The following is a 22,746-nucleotide window of genomic DNA, read 5'->3' as shown; positions in this document are numbered from 1 at the left end:
CCATGATTTATCATAGTTTACCATGATTCTAACATGATTTACCATGATTCTAACATGATTTACCATAATTTACCATGTTTCTAACATGAATTACCATAGTTTACCATGATTTACCATAGTTTACCATGATTTTAACATGATTTACCATGATTCTAACATGATTTACCATGATTCTAACATGATTACCATAGTTTACCATGAATCTAACATGATTTACCATAGTTTACCATGATTTACCATAGTTCACCCTGATTTTAACATGATTTACCACAGTTCACCATGATTTTAACATGATTTACCATAGTTTACCATGATTTACCATAGTTTACCATGAATCTAACATGATTTACCATAGTTCACCATGATTTATCATAGTTTACCATGATTCTAACATGATTTACCATAGTTCACCATGATTTATCATAGTTTACCATGATTCTAACATGATTTACCATGATTCTAACATGATTTACCATAATTTACCATGTTTCTAACATGAATTACCATAGTTTACCATGATTTACCATAGTTTACCATGATTTTAACATGATTTACCATGATTCTAACATGATTTACCATGATTCTAACATGATTACCATAGTTTACCATGAATCTAACATGATTTACCATAGTTCACCATGATTTTAACATGATTTACCATAGTTTACCATGAATCTAACATGATTTACCATAGTTCACCATGATTTACCATAGTTTACCATGATTTTAACATGATTTACCATAGTTTACCATGAATCTAACATGATTTACCATAGTTCACCATGATTTACCATAGTTTACCATGATTTTAACATGATTTACCATGATTCTAACATGATTACCATAGTTTACCATGATTTACCTTAGTTTACCATGATTCTAAAATTATTTACCATTGACGTGTGTGTGTCATTCGATCAGGAAGAAGTTCTCTCTCCTGCTGAAACACTCAGTGTGTATGTGGAAGCTCACATAACAGCCCGTCATTGAGTGTGTGTGACGGGAGGAGCCGTGTGTGTGTGTGTGTGTGTGTGTGTGTGTGTGTGTGTGTGTGTGTGTGTGTGTGTGTGTGTGTGTGTGAGCCCAACAGAGCGCTGGTTCATGAGCCACTCTCTGAATGACCCGTTCACACACAGGATAAACATCTCATGAGCTCAAGCTGTACTGTGAGTATACACCTCGCATTTTTTCAGCAAATTATTTAAAACACCATTAACTAATAAATGGAACATCATAAAATTGCTCATTCGGTGCTTTTATGAGTATTTCTGTCTGGTTTTCTAAATATTCAAATCAAGAGACATTTATTGGAACGACGTTAGGAGATAAAATTAATCATAATGAAGTGAGTTTGATCTTAAAATCTGCCAATAAGGTAGCGTTTTAAGCATGAGCTCACTACATTTGTTTTCACTGTAATATATTTTGATTTGGCACACTGATAGAGGACTGCATGGCCAACATGATCTACACCAGTTTTGGAGTCTCTAACCCAATCCCTCTAGCCCCACCAACTGTCCAAAGTTTGACTGTGCTAATAACTTTTAAAGGGGGGGTGAAACACTCAGTTTCAGTCAGTGTCATGTCAATCTTGAGTACCTATAGAGTAGCATTGCATCCTGCATATCTCCGAAAAGTCTTTATTTTTTTTATAATTATATAAGAAAGATGCGCTGTTCCGAGTCTTCCGAAAAAAGCCGAGCGGGTGGGGGCGTGTCGTGTGAGCGGAGCTAAATAATGACGTGTGCGCGCCGCTGCTATTGTGTTGAGTCGAGTGCGTCGTAAAGCTGTCATCCCTAACAGCGGGAAAAAACTTTATTCAAAATAAAAATATGGCTTTTAATCAGATACAGCCATACATCTATGATCCGGAATCAGACCCAGAGGCTGCAGTTGAACAGGAGCAGCAGCAAAAACGACTAGAGCAGGACGTCTCTATGTGCTACAAGTTATACACTAACTATATAATATGCTGAGCGGCTTGTGTTATTTACATATTTATACTTGAATTATATCGTCGTATTTTTGTCTTTGAAGGTGTACATGTGGGAAGTGCAGTTGTGTGTGTGTGTGTGTGTTTACGCGTGGTTTGTGTAGACAGTAAGCGGACTAAAAAAAACAGACATTTGAAGCAGTCTTACTCACAGCCTGCGGTTCTAACGTTGGGACCTTTATCGTTGGGACTGCTCCATCCTTCAGCATTAGGCGATCGGGAAAATCCGGCGTCGAGCTGGGCCTTGTTTATGAAACAGTCGGCACCGAAATGCAGCGAACAGATATAAACATTCGCGCAACTCAGTTGCTGATCCGGAAAAGCAAATTCCATCCACTGTTGCCTTAACGCGGGGTTTTGGGGAATCTGTGCAGGACTGTCTTGGTCTGGCAACCAAAAACGCACTTTTTTTGGTGACATTGTTATGTGGACATCACCTGTGCAGCGCAGCCTACGAGCCAGCGCTTTGATGGGCGTAGCCTGTTACTTTCGCTCTCTCCCTCTCTCTCTCTCTCTCTCTCGCTCTCTCTCTCTCTCTCTCTCTCTCTCTCTCTCTCTCTCTCTCTCTCTCTCTCTCTCTCTCTCTCTCTCTCACGCGCTTCCGGTAGAATTGTCCGTAAGGCCCATACAAGGAAATTCCGCCCCCATTAACGTCAAAGGGGACGCATGATCTCAAAAAACTTGCCGAAACTTATGACTAACCGGAAGTAGTATTTTTGACAAAGAAATACTCCCATCAAACGTCCACCTTAACTTTTGAAACTTTGTCTATGTTTAGTATGGGATTCCAAGTCTTTAACAGTGTAAAAAGATCAGTATGCATGAAACAGCATTTCACCCCCCCTTTAAAGGGTCATGAAACCCCAAAACACTTTTTTTGAGATGTAAACAGATATGTATAGGCTCCACATCATTGAAAACACTAAGGGTACTCATTAATGGTATGCATATGTGAAAATAGTTATTTTTGCATTTTTCAGAGCGATTTCTGTCTTCCGGTTTGAAAAGCTTAGTCGGAGCAACGTCACAAATGCTGACGTCCGCTCCGAGCGATTCTCGATATATATTCATGACATAAAGCTCATTCAGTCCAATCCCTGCGCTGTAGTATGCATACAAGATAATTTAGTTAATATGCATGAGACAGCCACTTCTGTCAGGCTCGTCTTCCATCATTATTGTAGAGATATGGTGGGGAAGTTTTGGAAGCAGCGTGCGGAAAAGTCACGGAGGAAAGCTAGGCGTTGTGCTGATACGAAGTAACGTAAAGGGTGCCGAGCGAGCTGTAACCGGCGCCGTCTGTGGAAGCCTTTGTTACAAAGGCTCGGTAAAGTAAAATTCACCTGAGGAATCGCACGCCGAACCTGCAAGCGTTGACTATCTATGTCAGGAGTGCAAAATAACCGATCTGTAATCTGTAGGCTAATGAACAAAAGCCACATCCTCTCCGTTTTATTTGTGGTCACAGCCATGCACTAAACCGCATGTGTTCGGGCTCTTAGTGAAACAGTGTGCTGCATATTTGGACAAATATAGATTTAGCTGCCGAGTGATAGATAGCGGCAGTGGCTCAGTGGTTCATGTAGGTTGTCTACAAACCAGAAGGTTGGTGGTTCAATCCCCGGTTCCACCTGACCAAGTGTCGAAGTGTCCATGAGCAAGACACCTAACCCCAGCTGCTCCCGACGAGCTGGATGGCGCCTAACATGGCTGACATCGCCGTCGGTGTATGAATGGGTGAATGTGAGGCAAAAATGTAAAGCGCTTTGGATAAAAGCGCTATATAAATGCAGTCCATTTACCATTTACCAGATAGCGCGGATGGTCACGGCAACCCAGCGCGCGTCGCTCTGTGCTTCAGATGCGCGGTCGAGACTATGAAGCCTCAAACCCCTTCGCTTTTACCCCGATCTAGAATTACACATCTCTATCACATCGCATGTTGGGTGGTTCACGTTCTCTTATCACGTCGGCGCGTTGTTCATCTTGCCAAACAGCGTGCATATTTGGACAAATATAGTTTTATCACGTTTGCAAAATATTTCGTCATGCAGAATAACCTTTATTTTCATTTCTCACTGAATTATGCTGGTTTGAACTTTGAAGAGCTGAATGATTTGCGATCTCTGCTGCACTCATAGCTCTCTCATTCGCTGTACTCATCCCTCATTTAATCTCACTGTGGTAAACAATGCCAACGTGAACCAAGAACATGTCTCAGAACCGCTGTAACTGCTGCTGTTGGTATCGCTAATCTTAATGCACCTACTGACAGACACTCCCCTATTTATGCAAACATTCCCTCTTTCCACACAATACCATCCCACCTTTTCACAGTCGACCACTCCCCTTTTAACAAGCTTTTTCAAATCGAAGGTGTGAAAAAACACCGCTGCAGCAGGGGGGTTTCATGACCCTTTAACCCATAAGGGACAATTTTCCCGCCAAAAAAAAAACAACTTTTTGAACTCCTTGCACGGAAATTTAACCAGATCATCTTCAGACAATGCCAACAAAATGTTATCGAATTTAAGGACAACTCCGGTGAGAAATGACCGTAGGGGTAATTAACAGATGGTTAGCGAGTAGATCGTTCTCTGGGGTGCGTTTTCATGAAATCGAATGTAAAGAGTTTAGCTTATAACGCGAGTGTATGGTGCATATAATGAGGGAAATGAGGGGATGCGTCACGACACCACGCCCCGCCCCCTTCCGCCATTTTGGGAGGATGGTCCGCCAAGTATTGGATTCGGACAGAGACTGGAGAAGAGATATTCTGATGATTACCATGTACATAATTTTCAAAACTCAATGGACCATGAAGTTTTAATCCACCCCAGCCGATCTGAGAAAGAAGCTGCTGGTAAACATACGCCATTATTTCACCACAGGGTGTCAGTCATCGTCTTACTATAGTGTGTTGACACCATAGACTGTAAAAAAATAGGTTGACACCTGATGAACACGAGCCTTTAAACATTTTGAAAACTATTCTGTAATTTTTCATTGTCAATAATTTTATTGTATGTAATTTACATGTTAATGCCAAAATGATTAATATTCAAAGTAACTTAGGCCTATAGCTAGTTGACTGTCATTTTCCTCTAACGTTATGTACGTACTGTGCATTTAGTCTACTTAAGACTGGACTAAAAGCGCTGGTGCTTTTAGTCCAGTCTTAAGTAGACTACTAAATGTACTATACAAGCGTTCCTTTTTAATAGTAGTTAAATTCATTTAGAAATGTAAACTTGTCATCAGGTATAAAATATGAGAAAAACACTGTTAATGAGAGGATGAGCACTAGACTGTTGCAGGATAGTGGGGAGATATATTTATTTATTATTCAGAATGCACAAAAAATATATAGAAACATTTCAGGAACGTGCAAGGTAGTTAAAGCGTCTAACGTTAGGTCTCTGTTCCATTCTGCTGCAGGCAGCTCGTATGGATTGACGTTGTTGATATCATCCAGCTCCTCTAAATACCTCTTGCTGGCGCTGGTAGCAATTTCTCCCTGTATTTAACCTCCATTTATTTTTATTTTCCATTTTTAAATTTCTTTGTTTAAACGACGTGATAATTCCTCGAGCCGTCTTTCCTGCTCTGATCTCTAGACGGGCCCAAACACCGCCCAATTTGTCACGTGACAGCAAGCTACCATGATAGCTTGTACCATGTATGTCCTCATTCTCAATACCAGATACCACTAACAAGGCTCAAAATAGCCTCACACTAACACGGCAGCATAATGAGGGTCCCTACATGCAAACCGAAGCATTGAGAACTTTGTAAGAGTACAAACAGTTTAATAAGAAGATACTTTATAAAGACAGAACATTACGCGTTTACAGACGGCGGCCATCCTGGAAAACAGTCTCGACGAGTCGAGCCACGAACGCTGTGCTAAGAGAGCTGGTCGATAGGAATTAAGTTTCTGAAATCTAATTACAAAAGCATGAATTAAACCTGTTTATTAAAATATATGGTTGACTAACTACAAGAGAAGAAGGCGTCACATATGAGATTCCAAGACACATTTCGTCACTTAGCACAGCAATCGTCGCTCGACTCATCCTTTTTTTTTTTATTAGTACCACTGCTGCTATTATTATTAATCTTATCTATTAAAGATATTACTATTGCCGTCAACACAACTGATCACCATCTTTAGTATCGTTATCATCAAAAACCTTAATTTCTTTTCCACTGAAGAAAGAAAGAAATGGACATCTTGGATGACATGCGGGTGAGGAAACTATCAGCAAAAGATTATTAAAAAGTGAACTAATCCTTTAACGTATAAATCACTCGCGCAGAGTCGCGCTCAGCGCTTCATTCGTGTCTGGTGTGAACGCACCATAAGCAGTGTGCTTAGACGTTTACATCTAGAGAACATGTATTCCCTTTAATTTATTCTTTAATCAGTCTTAAATTTACCTGTAGAAACCCTGCTTCAGAAATCTTTCTAATATGCTGATTTGCTGCTTTGATTATTAGCCGTTCATATTTCCCCTAGGGGTAATTAACAGATGGTTAGCGAGTAGATCGTTCTCTGGGATGCGTTTTCACGAAAATCGAATGTAAAGAGTTTTATCTCTAAAAACAGATTAGCTTATAACGCGAGTATATGGGGCATGGGATAAGTCAAATTATTACACGGCTCTGTGAAAAACTTGATTCTGATTGGTCAATCGCGCATTCCAGTGGTGTGTTATCTCCAGGTAACACACACCGCTCATCCGGGTACTGCGAGTTATCTTGACCGGTTCTACTTCTGTGCTTAACGCTGGCGCCATCTTGTGGCTTAAACAGCCGTGGGTTACAACGGAAGACTTCAAGGCGGGTTTCCTTTATAAAGTTTTAAATATGGATATTTTTCTGACACAAACGCATCGATTGGAATCAGAAGGCTCTATTAACCCATCGGAGTCGTGTGGAGCACGTTATTTGACGGACAGCTGCATTTAATGGACTTCAGAAACAGCTCCAACTACTGCTGGGATTAACGTTAGCCTGGACTTTTTAAATATAACTCTGATTGTATTTGTCTGACAGAAGAATGTCATAAACACCTATAATGACCTGAGGGTGAGTAAATCATAGGCTTGGGTTCATTTTTGGCTGAACTAACCCTTTCAGCATTCATTCTCAACATTTAGCAGCAATAGATAAAGGCTTAAAGCAGTCTGGAACTGTTTTCCTTCGCGGAAGCTTTGCGTAAGAGCTAATAAAATATTTAATCTCGAGACAATATTTTGTGTCTAATAATTATTTATTTGAGACTAGTAGCCGTGTAATAAGCGGGATAATGTCCACCCAGCCGGTTGTTATCGCAGAATAAACCCCTTCAGTAGTCTGTAGAGTGTAACATGATTTTATTTTTACGATAATAATCCTGACGCACTGTAAAAAAAATGTCCAGTGTGCAGATTTATCTTCGTTTTTATAATTAGCAGTGGGTTTTTTTCTGTTTTTTTCTGTCAACACAAATATTATGATCACCCCTTCTTTTTTTGTATTAGTGCCACTACTGTTATTATTATAATTATTATTAATGTTATCTATTATTGATATTACTATTGCCATCAGCACAACTGATCACCATCTTTAGTATTATTATTGTTACTTTTATATATAAATATTGACAATTATTATTATACATGCTATTACTATTTAAATACTTCTACTATTACTACTATTATTTGTCAGTTCTGCTTGTTTGTTTTTTATTGCTGTTACTATTACTGCTGTTTTATTTTTTATTTATTTTTATTTTGTTGTGTTCTGTGTCTACTCTTTAGTTTTGCACGCCGTAATTTTTTTTAGCAGTGGTTAAATTTGTGTTTATTGTTGTTGTGTCTCATCAAAATCATTGTTTTTTGTGATTTCATGTGCACTTGAATTATCAAGAAAAGAACCAAAGCAATGGATGAAGTCACATGACGCTGTTACGGTCTTCCTGAAAAAGTGTCGTCACAAGTCTGAATTATTAGAGCAGGATTGAGTCATGCTGAAGAAAGCCCGGCTAAAGGTCGCGGCTATGCTGCTGACCTTCAGCTTCACTCTGCTGCTGTACCGCCTATCCTGCAGGACTCGAACCTCACAAGGTCAGAGGTCAGAGAGGCCATTCGAGGCTCTCCTGCAGCAGCACGAACAACAATATCTGCAATACACCGCCAACCTCACCCAACAGATCTGCCAGCTGAAAAAAAAACTGCATGAGCACCATGAGGACCGCGAGGAAAAAAGCCATTCGGAGCTGGAGGAGTTCATGCAGGACAAGATGAGACAGGCCGAAAGCGAATTAGGAGATCAGCAGCAGAATGAGTTTGCAGTTATGCCATTCGACAGCTTCACTCTACACAGGGTTTATCAGCTGGAGACCGGCCTAATGGGACAGCCTGTCGAAACCACATCGCTCCGATTGGACCGTAATAACGAGATTAATGGAGCATTAGAGGCGGCGCTACATCTGCTGAACCAACCACAGGCCGGAGACTCACGGCACCGCAGGGCATACTCGCCAAAACACTTCTGTGAAGGTCAGATCACACAAACGCTTCTGTGAAGGTCAGATCACTCAAAACACTTCTGTGAAGGTCAGATCACACAAACGCTTCTGTGAAGGTCAGATCACTCAAAACGCTTCTGCGAAGGTCAGATCACCCAAAACGCTTCTGCGAAGGTCAGATCACCCAAAACGCTTCTGCGAAGGTCAGATCACCCAAAACGCTTCTGTGAAGGTCAGATCACCCGAAACGCTTCTGTGAAGGTCAGATCACCCGAAACGCTTCTGTGAAGGTCAGATCACCCGAAACGCTTCTGTGAAGGTCAGATCACTCGAAACGCTTCTGTGAAGGTCAGATCACCCAAAACGCTTCTGTGAAGGTCAGATCACCCAAAACGCTTCTGTGAAGGTCAGATCACACAAACGCTTCTGTGAAGGTCAGATCACTCAAAATGCTTCTGCGAAGGTCAGATCACCCAAAACGCTTCTGCGAAGGTCAGATCACCCGAAACGCTTCTGTGAAGGTCAGATCACCCGAAACGCTTCTGCGAAGGTCAGATCACCCGAAACGCTTCTGCGAAGGTCAGATCACCCGAAACGCTTCTGCGAAGGTCAGATCACTCAAAATGCTTCTGTGAAGGTCAGATTACCCAAAACGCTTCTGCGAAGGTCAGATCACCTGAAACGCTTCTGCGAAGGTCAGAGGACCCGAAACGCTTCTACGAAGGTCAGATCACACAAACGCTTCTGTGAAGGTCAGATCACTCAAAACGCTTCTGCAAAGGTCAGATGACCCGAAACGCTTCTGCGAAGGTCAGATGACCCGAAACGCTTCTGCGAAGGTCAGATCACCCGAAACGCTTCTGCGAAGGTCAGATGACCCGAAACGCTTCTGCGAAGGTCAGATCACCCGAAACGCTTCTGCGAAGGTCAGATCACCCGAAACGCTTCTGCGAAGGTCAGATCACCCGAAACGCTTCTGCGAAGGTCAGATCACCCAAACGCTTCTGCGAAGGTCAGATCACCCAAACGCTTCTGCGAAGGTCAGATCACTCAAAACGCTTCTGCGAAGGTCAGATGACCCGAAACGCTTCTGCGAAGGTCAGATCACCCAAAACGCTTCTGCGAAGGTCAGATCACCCAAAACGCTTCTGCGAAGGTCAGATCACCCGAAACGCTTCTGCGAAGGTCAGATCACCCAAACGCTTCTGCGAAGGTCAGATCACCCGAAACGCTTCTGCGAAGGTCAGATCACACAAACGCTTCTGCGAAGGTCAGATCACGTGGGGCGTGGCCAGCGAGGTATTAAAAGCCTCGTGTGTTTGTTAGCAGCTGGTTAGAGGTGAAGCATTGATTGACTGATAGACAACTACTGTGTAAGTGTTTGTAACTTTTCTCATTTTTGATTGTTTGTTCATTTGTTGTTGGATAAGTGTGTCTGTGTGGTGCAGTGGTGTGTATTAGTAGTTTTGGTGTATTGTGGTGGTGTGTGTGGGAGTTAGCATTTGTTGAGTTAGCATTTGTTTGGTCTTTGCCACGTTGGGAGTCAGTTTGTTGGGGGCGTTCCCAGCTGCTTTCAATAACGATACTCAAGTGAGTATAAATAGCGTGATAGTCCGCGGAAGCGGCAGTGTGAAGCCCTCCTTGTGTGAAGACCGACGAGTGTAAAGACTTCAACTCTTCCCTGTGCAACTCCTCGCGAGCAAGGACCTCGACAAGCCACTTGAGTATCATCTTCCTTTCATTATTTGTGTTCGGCTCTTTTCTAATTCCGATCTGGCCTTTTCTCTGATCTGTATTCACCATGTGCTTCCAAATCTCAACTATAACTACTAGCACTCGTAATTCACGCTCTGTACGCATGAGACGCCGCAATCCTAATAATTTGCGCTATATCCTAACATCCTCTGCTACTTTACTCTCTATTCCAATTGGTCTCTGGAATTGTCAGTCTGCTGTAAACAAAGCAGACTTCATTTCATCTATTGGGACTCATTCTCAGCTCAGCCTCATGGCCCTAACTGAGACCTGGATCAAACCAGAGGACACTGCCACTCCTGCAGCCCTCTCAAGCAATTATACTTTTTCACACACTCCTCGGCCTATTGGGAGGGGTGGGGGTACTGGTTTGCTTATTTCAAATGATTGGAAATTTGATCCATTACCATCTCTACCGGCCAGTTCATTTGAATCGCACTCAATCACTGTTACTCACCCTGTTAAAATCCATGGGGTAGTGGTCTATCGTCCTCCAGGTCACCTCGGTAACTTTGTGGAGGAGTTGGATGTGTTACTTTCTAGCTTCCCTGAGGATGGCACTCCACTGATTCTGCTTGGTGACTTCAACATCCATCTTGATAAACACCTAGCTGCAGACTTCAGCACTCTACTGACTTCATTTGACCTTAAGTTAGTATCTACTACGGCTACTCACAGATCAGGTAACCAATTAGACCTTGTATACACACGCAACTGCTCCACGGACAACACTTTAGTTACTCCATTACACACCTCAGACCACTTTCTCATCACTCTTAACCTCATACTGACTCCTGATACAACACGCACTCCTACACAGATCACCTTTCGGCGTAATCTACGCTCCCTCTCTCCCTCTTGCCTATCCACTATGGTATCATCTTCACTCCCTCCACCTGCTCAGTTCTCAGCACTGGACACTAACAGTGCTACCAACACTCTTTGCTCCACTCTAACATCCTCCTTAGACAGTTTTTGCCCCCTCTCATCCAGACCAGCCCGCCCCACCCCATCTGCCCCCTGGCTGTCTGATGTTCTCCGTGAACATCGCTCTGGACTCAGGGCGGCAGAGAGGAAATGGCGGAAATCTAAAAACTATACTGACCTTACCTTGTATCAGTCGCTTCTCTCTTCTTTCTCTACAAATGTCTCCACTGCTAAAACAACATACTACCACAACAAAATCAACAAATGCTCTGACTCTCGCAAACTCTTTAAAACATTCTCCTCTCTCCTTTGTCCTCCTCCTCCCCCTCCTTCATCAACTCTTACAGCTGATGACTTTGCATCATTTTTTACAAACAAAACATCCCTCATCAGCAAACAGTTCTCCTCATCACAAACTGACAAGCACATCTCAACAACTAACACGAACACGCTTCCATCCTTCTCTCCGCTCTCCGAGGCAGATATTTCTAAACTCATCCTTTCCAATCACCCTACTACCTGTCCACTTGATCCTATTCCCACTCACCTCCTTCAGGCCATTTCTTCTTCAATCACTCCTGCACTCACTCGCATTGTCAACACTTCTCTTCATACGGGAACCTTTCCCACAGCATTTAAGCAGGCTCGGGTAACCCCACTGCTTAAGAAACCCTCTCTGAATCCAGCACTTTTAGAAAACTACCGACCGGTATCCCTTCTGCCTTTCATTGCAAAGACCCTTGAGCGAGTTGTGTTCAATCAACTCTCTATGTTTCTTGAAAGGGACAACCTCCTAGACAACAACCAATCCGGCTTCAAAAGCGGCCATTCGACTGAGACTGCCTTGCTCTCGGTAACTGAGGCACTGAGACTGGCAAAAGCAGCTTCCAAATCCTCAGTGCTCATTCTGCTGGATCTGTCTGCTGCTTTTGACACAGTTAACCACCAGATCCTCCTGTCAACACTTAAGACGATGGGTATCTCAGGAACTGCACTCCAGTGGTTCAGGTCTTACCTCTCTGGTAGGTCCTACAGGGTGTCATGGAGAGGTGTAGTGTCTAAGTCACATCATCTAGCTACTGGGGTTCCCCAGGGCTCAGTCCTTGGACCACTTCTCTTCTCCATCTACATGTCATCATTAGGTTCCGTCATTCAGAAACACGGCTTTTCCTATCACTGCTATGCTGATGACACTCAACTCTACTTCTCATTTCAACCAGATGATCCTACAGTCAGTGTTCGTATCGCTGCCTGTCTGACAGACATTTCTGACTGGATGAAAGAGCATCATCTTAAACTAAATCTTGCAAAGACAGAATTACTTGTTTTCTCAACCAACCCAGCACTTCATCAAAATTTCTCCATTCAGCTTGGTTCATCGACCATAACTCCATCAAGGACAGCCAGGAACCTTGGAGTTGTGATTGATGACCAGTTAAACTTCACTGACCACATTACTGCAACAACCCGGTCCTGCAGATTTGCTTTATACAACATTAGAAAGATTAGACCCTTCCTATCAGAACAGGCTGCACAACTCCTGGTTCAAGCTCTTGTTCTCTCCAGACTGGATTATTGTAATGCTCTTCTGGCTGGGCTTCCAGCATGCACTATCAAACCCTTGCAGCTGATCCAGAATGCAGCGGCGAGAGTGGTCTTTAATGAGCCGAAGAGAACGCATGTTACGCCTCTCTTCATCAAACTGCACTGGTTGCCAATGGCTGCTCGCATCAAATTCAAGGGTCTAGTTCTCGCCTACAAAACAACCACTGGTTCTGCACCATTATACCTAAACTCAATTGTTCAGACTTACACACCCTCCAGAAGCTTGCGTTCTGCGAATGAGCGGCGCCTCGTGGTTCCTTCCCAAAGAGGCATGAAATCGCTCTCACGGACATTTTCCTGGACCGTTCCCACCTGGTGGAATGACCTGCCGATCTCAATTCGTGCTGCCGAGTCTGTAGCCATTTTTAAAAAACATCTTAAGACACATCTTTTCCAATTGCACTTTTCCTATTGCACTTGACCAATACAGAATAGCACTTACTGATCATATCTACGTCTCTCATCCGGATTTGTGCCTTCAGGCGGGTATGTTACATAGTTATCATAGCTACCAAAACCCAGTGTTCTGTATTTTGTGTACGTGAGTTTTTGCTGTCGATGGCTATTGCTGCGCGTTTAGCTAGAATGCCATACAAAACCAACCCATTGGGCCACTGAATCCGCATTAACGACAACAGCTGGGGCAACAGCCTTGGTCCTAATGGGTTGTTATCTTATCTTAGCTATCCAAATCCTGTGTTCTGTATTTTCCGTACGTGAGTATTTGTTGTAGCTGGCTATAAAAAAATAAATAAAAAAATAAATAAAAAAAAAAAGTTGTGTACTCTGCTAATTAATTGAGATTTCTTACAGCTCTTACAGGTTGTTGGCTTTGTTTGTTTCGTTGCTTCTATTGCTCTACCCTTTTTTTGTAAGTCGCTTTGGATAAAAGCGTCTGCTAAATGATTAAATGTAAATGTAAATGTAAATCACGAAGGTCAGATCACAAAACGCTTCTGCGAAGGTCAGATCACAAAACGCTTCTGTGAAGGTCAGATCACCCGAAACGCTTCTGTGAAGGTCAGATCACAAAACGCTTCTGTGAAGGTCAGATCACCCGAAACGCTTCTGCGAAGGTCAGATCGCCCGAAACGCTTCTGCGAAGGTCAGATCACCCGAAACGCTTCTGCGAAGGTCAGATGACCCGAAATGCTTCTGTGAAGGTCAGATCACCCAAAACGCTTCTGTGAAGGTCAGATCACACAAACGCTTCTGTGAAGGTCAGATCACTCAAAATGCTTCTGCGAAGGTCAGATCACCCAAAACGCTTCTGTGAAGGTCAGATCACTCGAAACGCTTCTGCGAAGGTCAGATCACCCGAAACGCTTCTGCGAAGGTCAGATCACCCGAAACGCTTCTGCGAAGGTCAGATCACCCGAAACGCTTCTGTGAAGGTCAGATCACTCAAAATGCTTCTGTGAAGGTCAGATTACCCAAAACGCTTCTGCGAAGGTCAGATCACCTGAAACGCTTCTGCGAAGGTCAGAGGACCCGAAACGCTTCTACGAAGGTCAGATCACACAAACGCTTCTGCGAAGGTCAGATCACTCAAAACGCTTCTGCAAAGGTCAGATGACCCGAAACGCTTCTGCGAAGGTCAGATGACCCGAAACGCTTCTGCGAAGGTCAGATCACCCGAAACGCTTCTGCGAAGGTCAGATCACCCAAACGCTTCTGCGAAGGTCAGATCACCCAAACGCTTCTGCGAAGGTCAGATCACCCGAAACGCTTCTGCGAAGGTCAGATCACCCGAAACGCTTCTGCGAAGGTCAGATGACCCGAAACGCTTCTGCGAAGGTCAGATCACCCAAAACGCTTCTGCGAAGGTCAGATCACCCAAAACGCTTCTGCGAAGGTCAGATCACCCGAAACGCTTCTGCGAAGGTCAGATCACCCAAACGCTTCTGCGAAGGTCAGATCACCCGAAACGCTTCTGCGAAGGTCAGATCACACAAACGCTTCTGCGAAGGTCAGATCACGAAGGTCAGATCACAAAACGCTTCTGCGAAGGTCAGATCACAAAACGCTTCTGTGAAGGTCAGATCACCCGAAACGCTTCTGTGAAGGTCAGATCACAAAACGCTTCTGTGAAGGTCAGATCACCCGAAACGCTTCTGCGAAGGTCAGATCGCCCGAAACGCTTCTGCGAAGGTCAGATCACCCGAAACGCTTCTGCGAAGGTCAGATGACCCGAAATGCTTCTGTGAAGGTCAGATCACTCAAAACGCTTCTGCGAAGGTCAGATGACCCGAAATGCTTCTGTGAAGGTCAGATCACAAAACGCTTCTGTGAAGGTCAGATCACCCGAAACGCTTCTGCGAAGGTCAGATGACCCGAAATGCTTCTGTGAAGGTCAGATCACACAAAACGCTTCTGTGAAGGTCAGATCACCCGAAACGCTTCTGTGAAGGTCAGATCACCCGAAACGCTTCTGCGAAGGTCAGATCACACAAAACGCTTCTGTGAAGGTCAGATCACCCGAAACGCTTCTGTGAAGGTCAGATCACTCAAAACGCTTCTGCGAAGGTCAGATGACCCGAAACGCTTCTGTGAAGGTCAGATCACTCGAAACGCTTCTGCGAAGGTCAGATCACCCGAAACGCTTCTGCGAAGGTCAGATCACCCGAAACGCTTCTGCGAAGGTCAGATCACCCGAAACGTTTCTGTGAAGGTCAGATCACCCGAAACGCTTCTGCGAAGGTCAGATCACCCGAAACGCTTCTGCGAAGGTCAGATCACCCGAAACGTTTCTGCGAAGGTCAGATCACCCAACTGATGTTGATGTCATGTTGTGTTTTGGCCTGAAGCTCCGCCCTTCACCTATCGACCAATCACGAAGTCAGTAGTGTTTCAGGTTGACAGATCTGCTCTAGTTACCACAGCTGCAGATCTACAAAGGTTCTGCTGATCCTGCAGCCAATCTGGCAACCTCGAGTCAGGGAGTGGGAGGGGGATACACCGCTCTACAGTCATTTGAGTGTTATTGCAGTACTAGTATTGGCAACAATCTTACTCACACTTCCTTTAAGTAAGTAAGTGTAAAGAGAATGGGCGTCTGTAGAAAAACAGATTGTTTCTCTGTGATGGCAGGTATCTTCCGCACAGAGAAGGACAAAGGAACGTTATATGATCTGGCCTTCAGAGAAAACAGCGCTCCAGACTTCAGGAGGCTAGTCTTCTTCCGGCCATTCGCTCCACTGATGACAGTCAGAGAGGAGTTTATGGACACGTCTCAGATCCTCATCAACATTATCCTGCCACTGGCCGAGAGACTGGACGCTTTCAGGCAGTTCCTGCAGCGCTTCAGGTGACACACACACACACACACACACACACACACACACACACACACACACACACACACACACACACACACACACATGTTTGTTTTTGTGACATATGGGGACATTCCATAGGCATAATGGTTTTTATACTGTTCAAACCGTATTTTCTATCCCCCTAAACTGTCCCTAAACCTACCCATCATTCTCACACACACACACACACACACACACACACACACACACACACACACACAGCCCCTAAACCTACCTATCACAGGAAACATTCTGCATTTTTACTTTCTCATAAAAACTCCTCCTGTGTGATTTATAAGCCTTTTGTAAAGTGGGGACATGAGTAATGTCCTCATATTTCACCCTCTCCTGTAATACCTGTGTCATACCCATGTATGGGTATTTGTATATGTATTTGTGTCCTTATATGTCACAAAAACATGCCCACACACACACACACCTCTTCTTTCCCTCGCTGAATCTGTGTTTCATTCGTCTGCTTCTGCCTCAGTGAAGCTTGTGTTGGTCAGGACGGGAGGACGCATCTCACCGTGGTGCTTTTCGGCTCAAAGATCGAGGAAGTCAAAGTAATTCTGGATCAGATGTCAAGGTAGAGTAAACATCTTAACACAAATTAAAAATGAATGCAATACATATACCAAATACACTCTCACTGCTTCACAACAACAAGGTATGAAAGCCCATTTCTGCCACTTTTAAGATAACTTAAGACACTGTCATATTTATCACATGAAAAGTCGAAATTCTAAGACGAAACTATGATAGATGCCGTTAATTATAACTTAAATCATAATTTTGACTTTTATAGTATTTCATAATTATGGTAAATGGTAATGGATGTCTGTAATTATGACTGTTTAAGATGAAAAACATGACATAAGTTTAAAAAATGAGTCATATTTATAAGATGAAAAGTCAAAATTCTGACGTACTGTCATATTTATAAAATGAAGTAAATTTGTGACATTCTATAAAAAGTAAAAATTGAATGACAAAAATTTGAAATTATGACAGTTAATTATGTATAGTATAAATAAGTATAAATATGGCATACATTTCAAAATTATGACATACTAAGTCAAAATAATGAGATGTAAAGTCAGCTGAGATGATACTTTGACATGTCAAAATGATGACATTCATGACATTTATGAGATGAAACGTCAAAAACATCACACTAAAATTAAATTGACAAAACTGTGAAGGTTTGAGTCATATTTATGTGATTCTGAGATGAGTGTGTGAGCTGTGATTCTGAGCTGAGTGTGTGAGCTGTGATTCTGAGATGAGTGTGTGAGCTGTGATTCTGAGATGAGTGTGTGAGCTGTGATTCTGAGATGAGTGTGTGAGCTGTGATTCTGAGCTGAGTGTGTGAGCTGTGATTCTGAGATGAGTGTGTGAGCTGTGATTCTGAGATGAGTGTGTGAGCTGTGATTCTGAGATGAGTGTGTGAGCTGTGATTCTGAGCTGAGTGTGTGAGCTGTGATTCTGAGATGAGTGTGTGAGCTGTGATTCTGAGATGAGTGTGTGAGCTGTGATTCTGAGATGAGTGTGTGAGCTGTGATTCTGAGCTGAGTGTGTGAGCTGTGATTCTGAGATGAGTGTGTGAGCTGTGATTCTGAGATGAGTGTGTGAGCTGTGATTCTGAGCTGAGTGTGTGAGCTGTGATTCTGAGATGAGTGTGTGAGCTGTGATTCTGAGATGAGTGTGTGAGCTGTGATTCTGAGCTGAGTGTGTGAGCTGTGATTCTGAGATGAGTGTGTGAGCTGTGATTCTGAGATGAGTGTGTGAGCTGTGATTCTGAGATGAGTGTGTGAGCTGTGATTCTGAGATGAGTGTGTGAGTTGTGATTCTGAGATGAGTGTGTGAGTTGTGATTCTGAGATGAGTGTGTCAGTTGTGATTGTGAGATGAGTGTGTCAGCTGTGATTGTGAGATGAGTGTGTCAGTTGTGATTGTGAGATGAGTGTGTGTCAGTTGTGATTCTGAGATGAGTGTGTCAGTTGTGATTGTGAGATGAGTGTGTCAGTTGTGATTGTGAGATGAGTGTGTCAGTTGTGATTGTGAGATGAGTGTGTCAGTTGTGATTGTGAGATGAGTGTGTCAGTTGTGATTGTGAGATGAGTGTGTCAGTTGTGATTGTGAGATGAGTGTGTCAGTTGTGATTCTGAGATGAGTGTGTGAGTTGTGATTCTGAGATGAGTGTGTGAGTTGTGATTCTGAGATGAGTGTGTCAGTTGTGATTCTGAGATGAGTGTGTCAGTTGTGATTGTGAGATGAGTGTGTGAGTTGTGATTGTGAGATGAGTGTGTCAGCTGTGATTCTGAGATGAGTGTGTCAGCTGTGATTCTGAGATGAGTGTGTCAGTTGTGATTCTGAGATGAGTGTGTCAGTTGTGATTCTTAGATGAGTGTGTGAGCTGTGATTCTGAGATGAGTGTGTCAGTTGTGATTCTGAGATGAGTGTGTGAGCTGTGATTCTGAGATGAGTGTGTGAGCTGTGATTCTGAGACGAGTGTGTGAGTTGTAATTCTGAGATGAGTGTGTGAGTTGTGATTCTGAGATGAGTGTGTGAGCTGTGATTGTGAGATGAGTGTGTCAGTTGTGATTCTGAGATGAGTGTGTGAGTTGTGATTCTGAGACGAGTGTGTGAGTTGTAATTCTGAGATGAGTGTGTGAGTTGTGATTCTGAGATGAGTGTGTGAGTTGTGATTCTGAGACGAGTGTGTCAGTTGTGATTCTGAGACGAGTGTGTGAGTTGTGATTGTGAGATGAGTGTGTGTCAGTTGTGATTCTGAGATGAGTGTGTCAGTTGTGATTGTGAGATGAGTGTGTCAGTTGTGATTGTGAGATGAGTGTGTGTCAGTTGTGATTCTGAGATGAGTGTGTCAGTTGTGATTCTGAGATGAGTGTGTGTCAGTTGTGATTCTGTGATGAGTGTGTCAGTTGTGATTCTGAGATGAGTGTGTGTCAGTTGTGATTCTGAGATGAGTGTGTCAGTTGTGATTGTGAGATGAGTGTGTGTCAGTTGTGATTCTGTGATGAGTGTGTCAGTTGTGATTCTGAGATGAGTGTGTGTCAGTTGTGATTCTGAGATGAGTGTGTCAGTTGTGATTCTGAGATGAGTGTGTGTCAGTTGTGATTCTGAGATGAGTGTGTGTCAGTTGTGATTGTGAGATGAGTGTGTGTCAGTTGTGATTCTGAGATGAGTGTGTCAGTTGTGATTCTGAGATGAGTGTGTGTCAGTTGTGATTCTGTGATGAGTGTGTCAGTTGTGATTCTGAGATGAGTGTGTGTCAGTTGTGATTCTGAGATGAGTGTGTCAGTTGTGATTCTGAGATGAGTGTGTGTCAGTTGTGATTCTGAGATGAGTGTGTGTCAGTTGTGATTGTGAGATGAGTGTGTCAGTTGTGATTGTGAGATGAGTGTGTGTCAGTTGTGATTCTGAGATGAGTGTGTCAGTTGTGATTGTGAGATGAGCGTGTCAGTTGTGATTGTGAGATGAGCGTGTCAGTTGTGATTGTGAGATGAGCGTGTCAGTTGTGATTCTGAGATGAGTGTGTCAGTTGTGATTCTGAGATGAGTGTGTGAGCTGTGATTCTGAGATGAGTGTGTCATTTGTGATTCTGAGAGGAGTGTGTGAGTTGTGATTCTGAGATGAGTGTGTGAGCTGTGATTCTGAGAGAGTGTGTGTCAGTTGTGATTCTGAGATGAGTGTGTCAGTTCTGATTCTGAGACGAGTGTGTGAGCTGTGATTGTGAGATGAGTGTGTCAGTTGTGATTCTGAGATGAGTGTGTGAGCTGTGATTCTGAGATGAGTGTGTGAGTTGTGATTCTGAGATGAGTGTGTGAGTTGTGATTCTGAGATGAGTGTGTGAGTTGTGATTCTGAGAAGAGTGTGTCAGTTGTGATTGTGAGATGAGTGTGTCAGTTGTGATTCTGAGATGAGTGTGTGAGCTGTGATTCTGAGATGAGTGTGTCAGTTGTGATTCTGATGAGTGTGTCAGTTGTGATTCTGAAATGAGTGTGTCAGTTGTGATTGTGAGATGAGTGTGTCAGTTGTGATTGTGAGATGAGTGTGTGTCAGTTGTGATTCCGAGATGAGTGTGTCAGTTGTGATTCTGAGATGAGTGTGTCAGTTGTGATTCTGAGATGAGTGTGTGTCAGTTGTGATTCTGAGATGAGTGTGTCAGTTGTGATTGTGAGATGAGTGTGTCAGTTGTGATTCTGAGATGAGTGTGTGAGCTGTGATTCTGAGATGAGTGTGTCAGTTGTGATTCTGAGATGAGTGTGTGAGCTGTGATTCTGAGATGAGTGTGTCAGTTGTGATTCTGATGAGTGTGTCAGTTGTGATTCTGAGATGAGTGTGTCAGTTGTGATTGTGAGATGAGTGTGTCAGTTGTGATTCTGAGATGAGTGTGTGTCAGTTGTGATTGTGAGATGAGTGTGTCAGTTGTGATTCTGAGATGAGTGTGTCAGTTGTGATTCTGAAATGAGTGTGTCAGTTGTGATTGTGAGATGAGTGTGTCAGTTGTGATTGTGAGATGAGTGTGTGTCAGTTGTGATTCCGAGATGAGTGTGTCAGTTGTGATTCCGAGATGAGTGTGTGTCAGTTGTGATTCTGAGATGAGTGTGTCAGTTGTGATTCCGAGATGAGTGTTTCAGTTGTGATTCTGAGATGAGTGTGTCAGTTGTGATTCTGAGATGAGTGTGTGTCAGTTGTGATTCTGAGATGAGTGTGTCAGTTGTGATTGTGAGATGAGTGTGTGAGTTGTGATTGTGAGATGAGTGTGTGTCAGTTGTGATTCTGAGATGAGTGTGTCAGTTGTGATTGTGAGATGAGTGTGTGAGCTGTGATTGTGAGATGAGTGTGTCAGTTGTGATTGTGAGATGAGTGTGCCAGTTGTGATTCTGATGAGTGTGTCAGTTGTGATTGTGAGAGGAGTGTGTCAGTTGTGATTCTGAGATGAGTGTGTCAGTTCTGATTGTGAGATGAGTGTGTCAGTTGTGATTGTGAGATGAGTGTGTGTCAGTTGTGATTGTGAGATGAGTGTGTCAGTTGTGATTGTGAGATGAGTGTTTCAGTTGTGATTCTGAGATGAGTGTGTCAGTTGTGATTGTGAGATGAGTGTGTGTCAGTTGTGATTGTGAGATGAGTGTGTCAGTTGTGATTCTGAGATGAGTGTGTCAGTTGTGATTCTGAGATGAGTGTGTCAGTTGTGATTCTGAGATAAGTGTGTCAGTTGTGATTCTGAGATGAGTGTGTGTCAGTTGTGATTGTGAGATGAGTGTGTCAGTTGTGATTGTGAGATGAGTGTGTCAGTTGTGATTCTGAGACGAGTGTGTCAGTTGTGATTCTGAGCTGAGTGTGTCAGTTGTGATTCTGAGATGAGTGTGTGTCAGTTGTGATTCTGAGATGAGTGTGTCAGTTGTGATTCTGAGATGAGTGTGTCAGTTGTGATTCTGAGATGAGTGTGTCAGTTGTGATTGTGAGATGAGTGTGTGTCAGTTGTGATTCTGAGATGAGTGTGTGTCAGTTGTGATTCTGAGATGAGTGTGTGTCAGTTGTGATTCTGAGATGAGTGTGTGTCAGTTGTGATTCTGAGATGAGTGTGTCAGTTGTGATTCTGAGATGAGTGTGTCAGTTGTGATTCTGAGATGAGTGTGTGTCAGTTGTGATTGTGAGATGAGTGTGTCAGTTGTGATTCTGAGATGAGTGTGTCAGTTGTGATTCTGAGATGAGTGTGTCAGTTGTGATTCTGAGATGAGTGTGTGTCAGTTGTGATTCTGAGATGAGTGTGTCAGTTGTGATTCTGAGATGAGTGTGTGTCAGTTGTGATTCTGAGATGAGTGTGTGTCAGTTGTGATTCTGAGATGAGTGTGTGTCAGTTGTGATTCTGAGATGAGTGTGTCAGTTGTGATTCTGAGATGAATGTGTCAGTTGTGATTCTGAGATGAGTGTGTCAGTTGTGATTCTGAGATGAGTGTGTCAGTTGTGATTCTGAGATGAGTGTGTCAGTTGTGATTCTGAGATGAGTGTGTGTCAGTTGTGATTCTGAGATGAGTGTGTGTCAGTTGTGATTCTGAGATGAGTGTGTCAGTTGTGATTCTGAGATGAGTGTGTCAGTTGTGATTCTGAGAGAAGATGTGTGAGTTGTGACTCTGAGATGAGTGTGTGAGCTGTGATTCTGAGTGTGTGTGTGTGTCCTGCAGGAGAACGCAGTACAGGAACGTGACTCTTATCCGTGTGGATGAAGAGTTCTCCAGAGCTCGAGGGCTGGACATCGGGGCTCGGGCCTGGAAGCGGAGCGACGTCCTCCTGCTCTTCTGTGATGTGGATGTTCACTTCACCGCAGACTTCCTCAGCTCCTGCCGCATGAACACACAGCCTGGTACAGAGAGAGAGTTAGAGACAGAGATCAGACTGAGAGAACACACACGCTGTCAAAGCTTTCCTTTGCTTTACTCAGTGATAAAAGGCGATATAGAGCAGTGAAAAACAACTGATCCTCTGGATTTAGGTCTAGAAACAGATATTGTGTTTATAGTGTTGTCCAGCACACCTGAGCGGTCAAAGCAGACAGACGGATAGATGGAGAGACAGACAGACGGATAGATGGAGAGACAGACGGAGAGA

General features: G+C 43.4%; 1 protein-coding gene across 2 annotated transcripts in view; it reads left to right on the top strand.

Annotated features, from left to right (window-relative positions):
• The first annotated feature begins 638 nt into the window (after window positions 1–638).
• csgalnact1b (chondroitin sulfate N-acetylgalactosaminyltransferase 1b) overlaps window positions 639–22,746 on the top strand; it is a 31,829-nt gene continuing 9,721 nt past the window's right edge. Inside the window, exons 1-5 of one of the 2 annotated variants that reach the window (XM_067414584.1) lie at window positions 639–1,166; window positions 7,907–8,538; window positions 15,885–16,101; window positions 16,602–16,700; window positions 22,323–22,501. In XM_067414584.1, the coding sequence (XP_067270685.1) occupies window positions 8,004–8,538; window positions 15,885–16,101; window positions 16,602–16,700; window positions 22,323–22,501 (1,030 nt within the window). In that variant the 5' untranslated portion in view covers window positions 639–1,166; window positions 7,907–8,003. Of the gene's footprint in view, window positions 1,167–6,843; window positions 8,539–15,884; window positions 16,102–16,601; window positions 16,701–22,322; window positions 22,502–22,746 lie in introns of those variants that run through there. The other variant, XM_067414585.1, reaches the window with a different exon arrangement.

This window comes from Pseudorasbora parva, chromosome 13 (genome assembly GCF_024679245.1).
Source record: "Pseudorasbora parva isolate DD20220531a chromosome 13, ASM2467924v1, whole genome shotgun sequence".
Lineage (NCBI taxonomy): Eukaryota > Metazoa > Chordata > Actinopteri > Cypriniformes > Gobionidae > Pseudorasbora > Pseudorasbora parva.
Note: the sequence above shows the minus strand (reverse complement) of the source record. Positions and strands in the feature narration are given on the sequence as shown.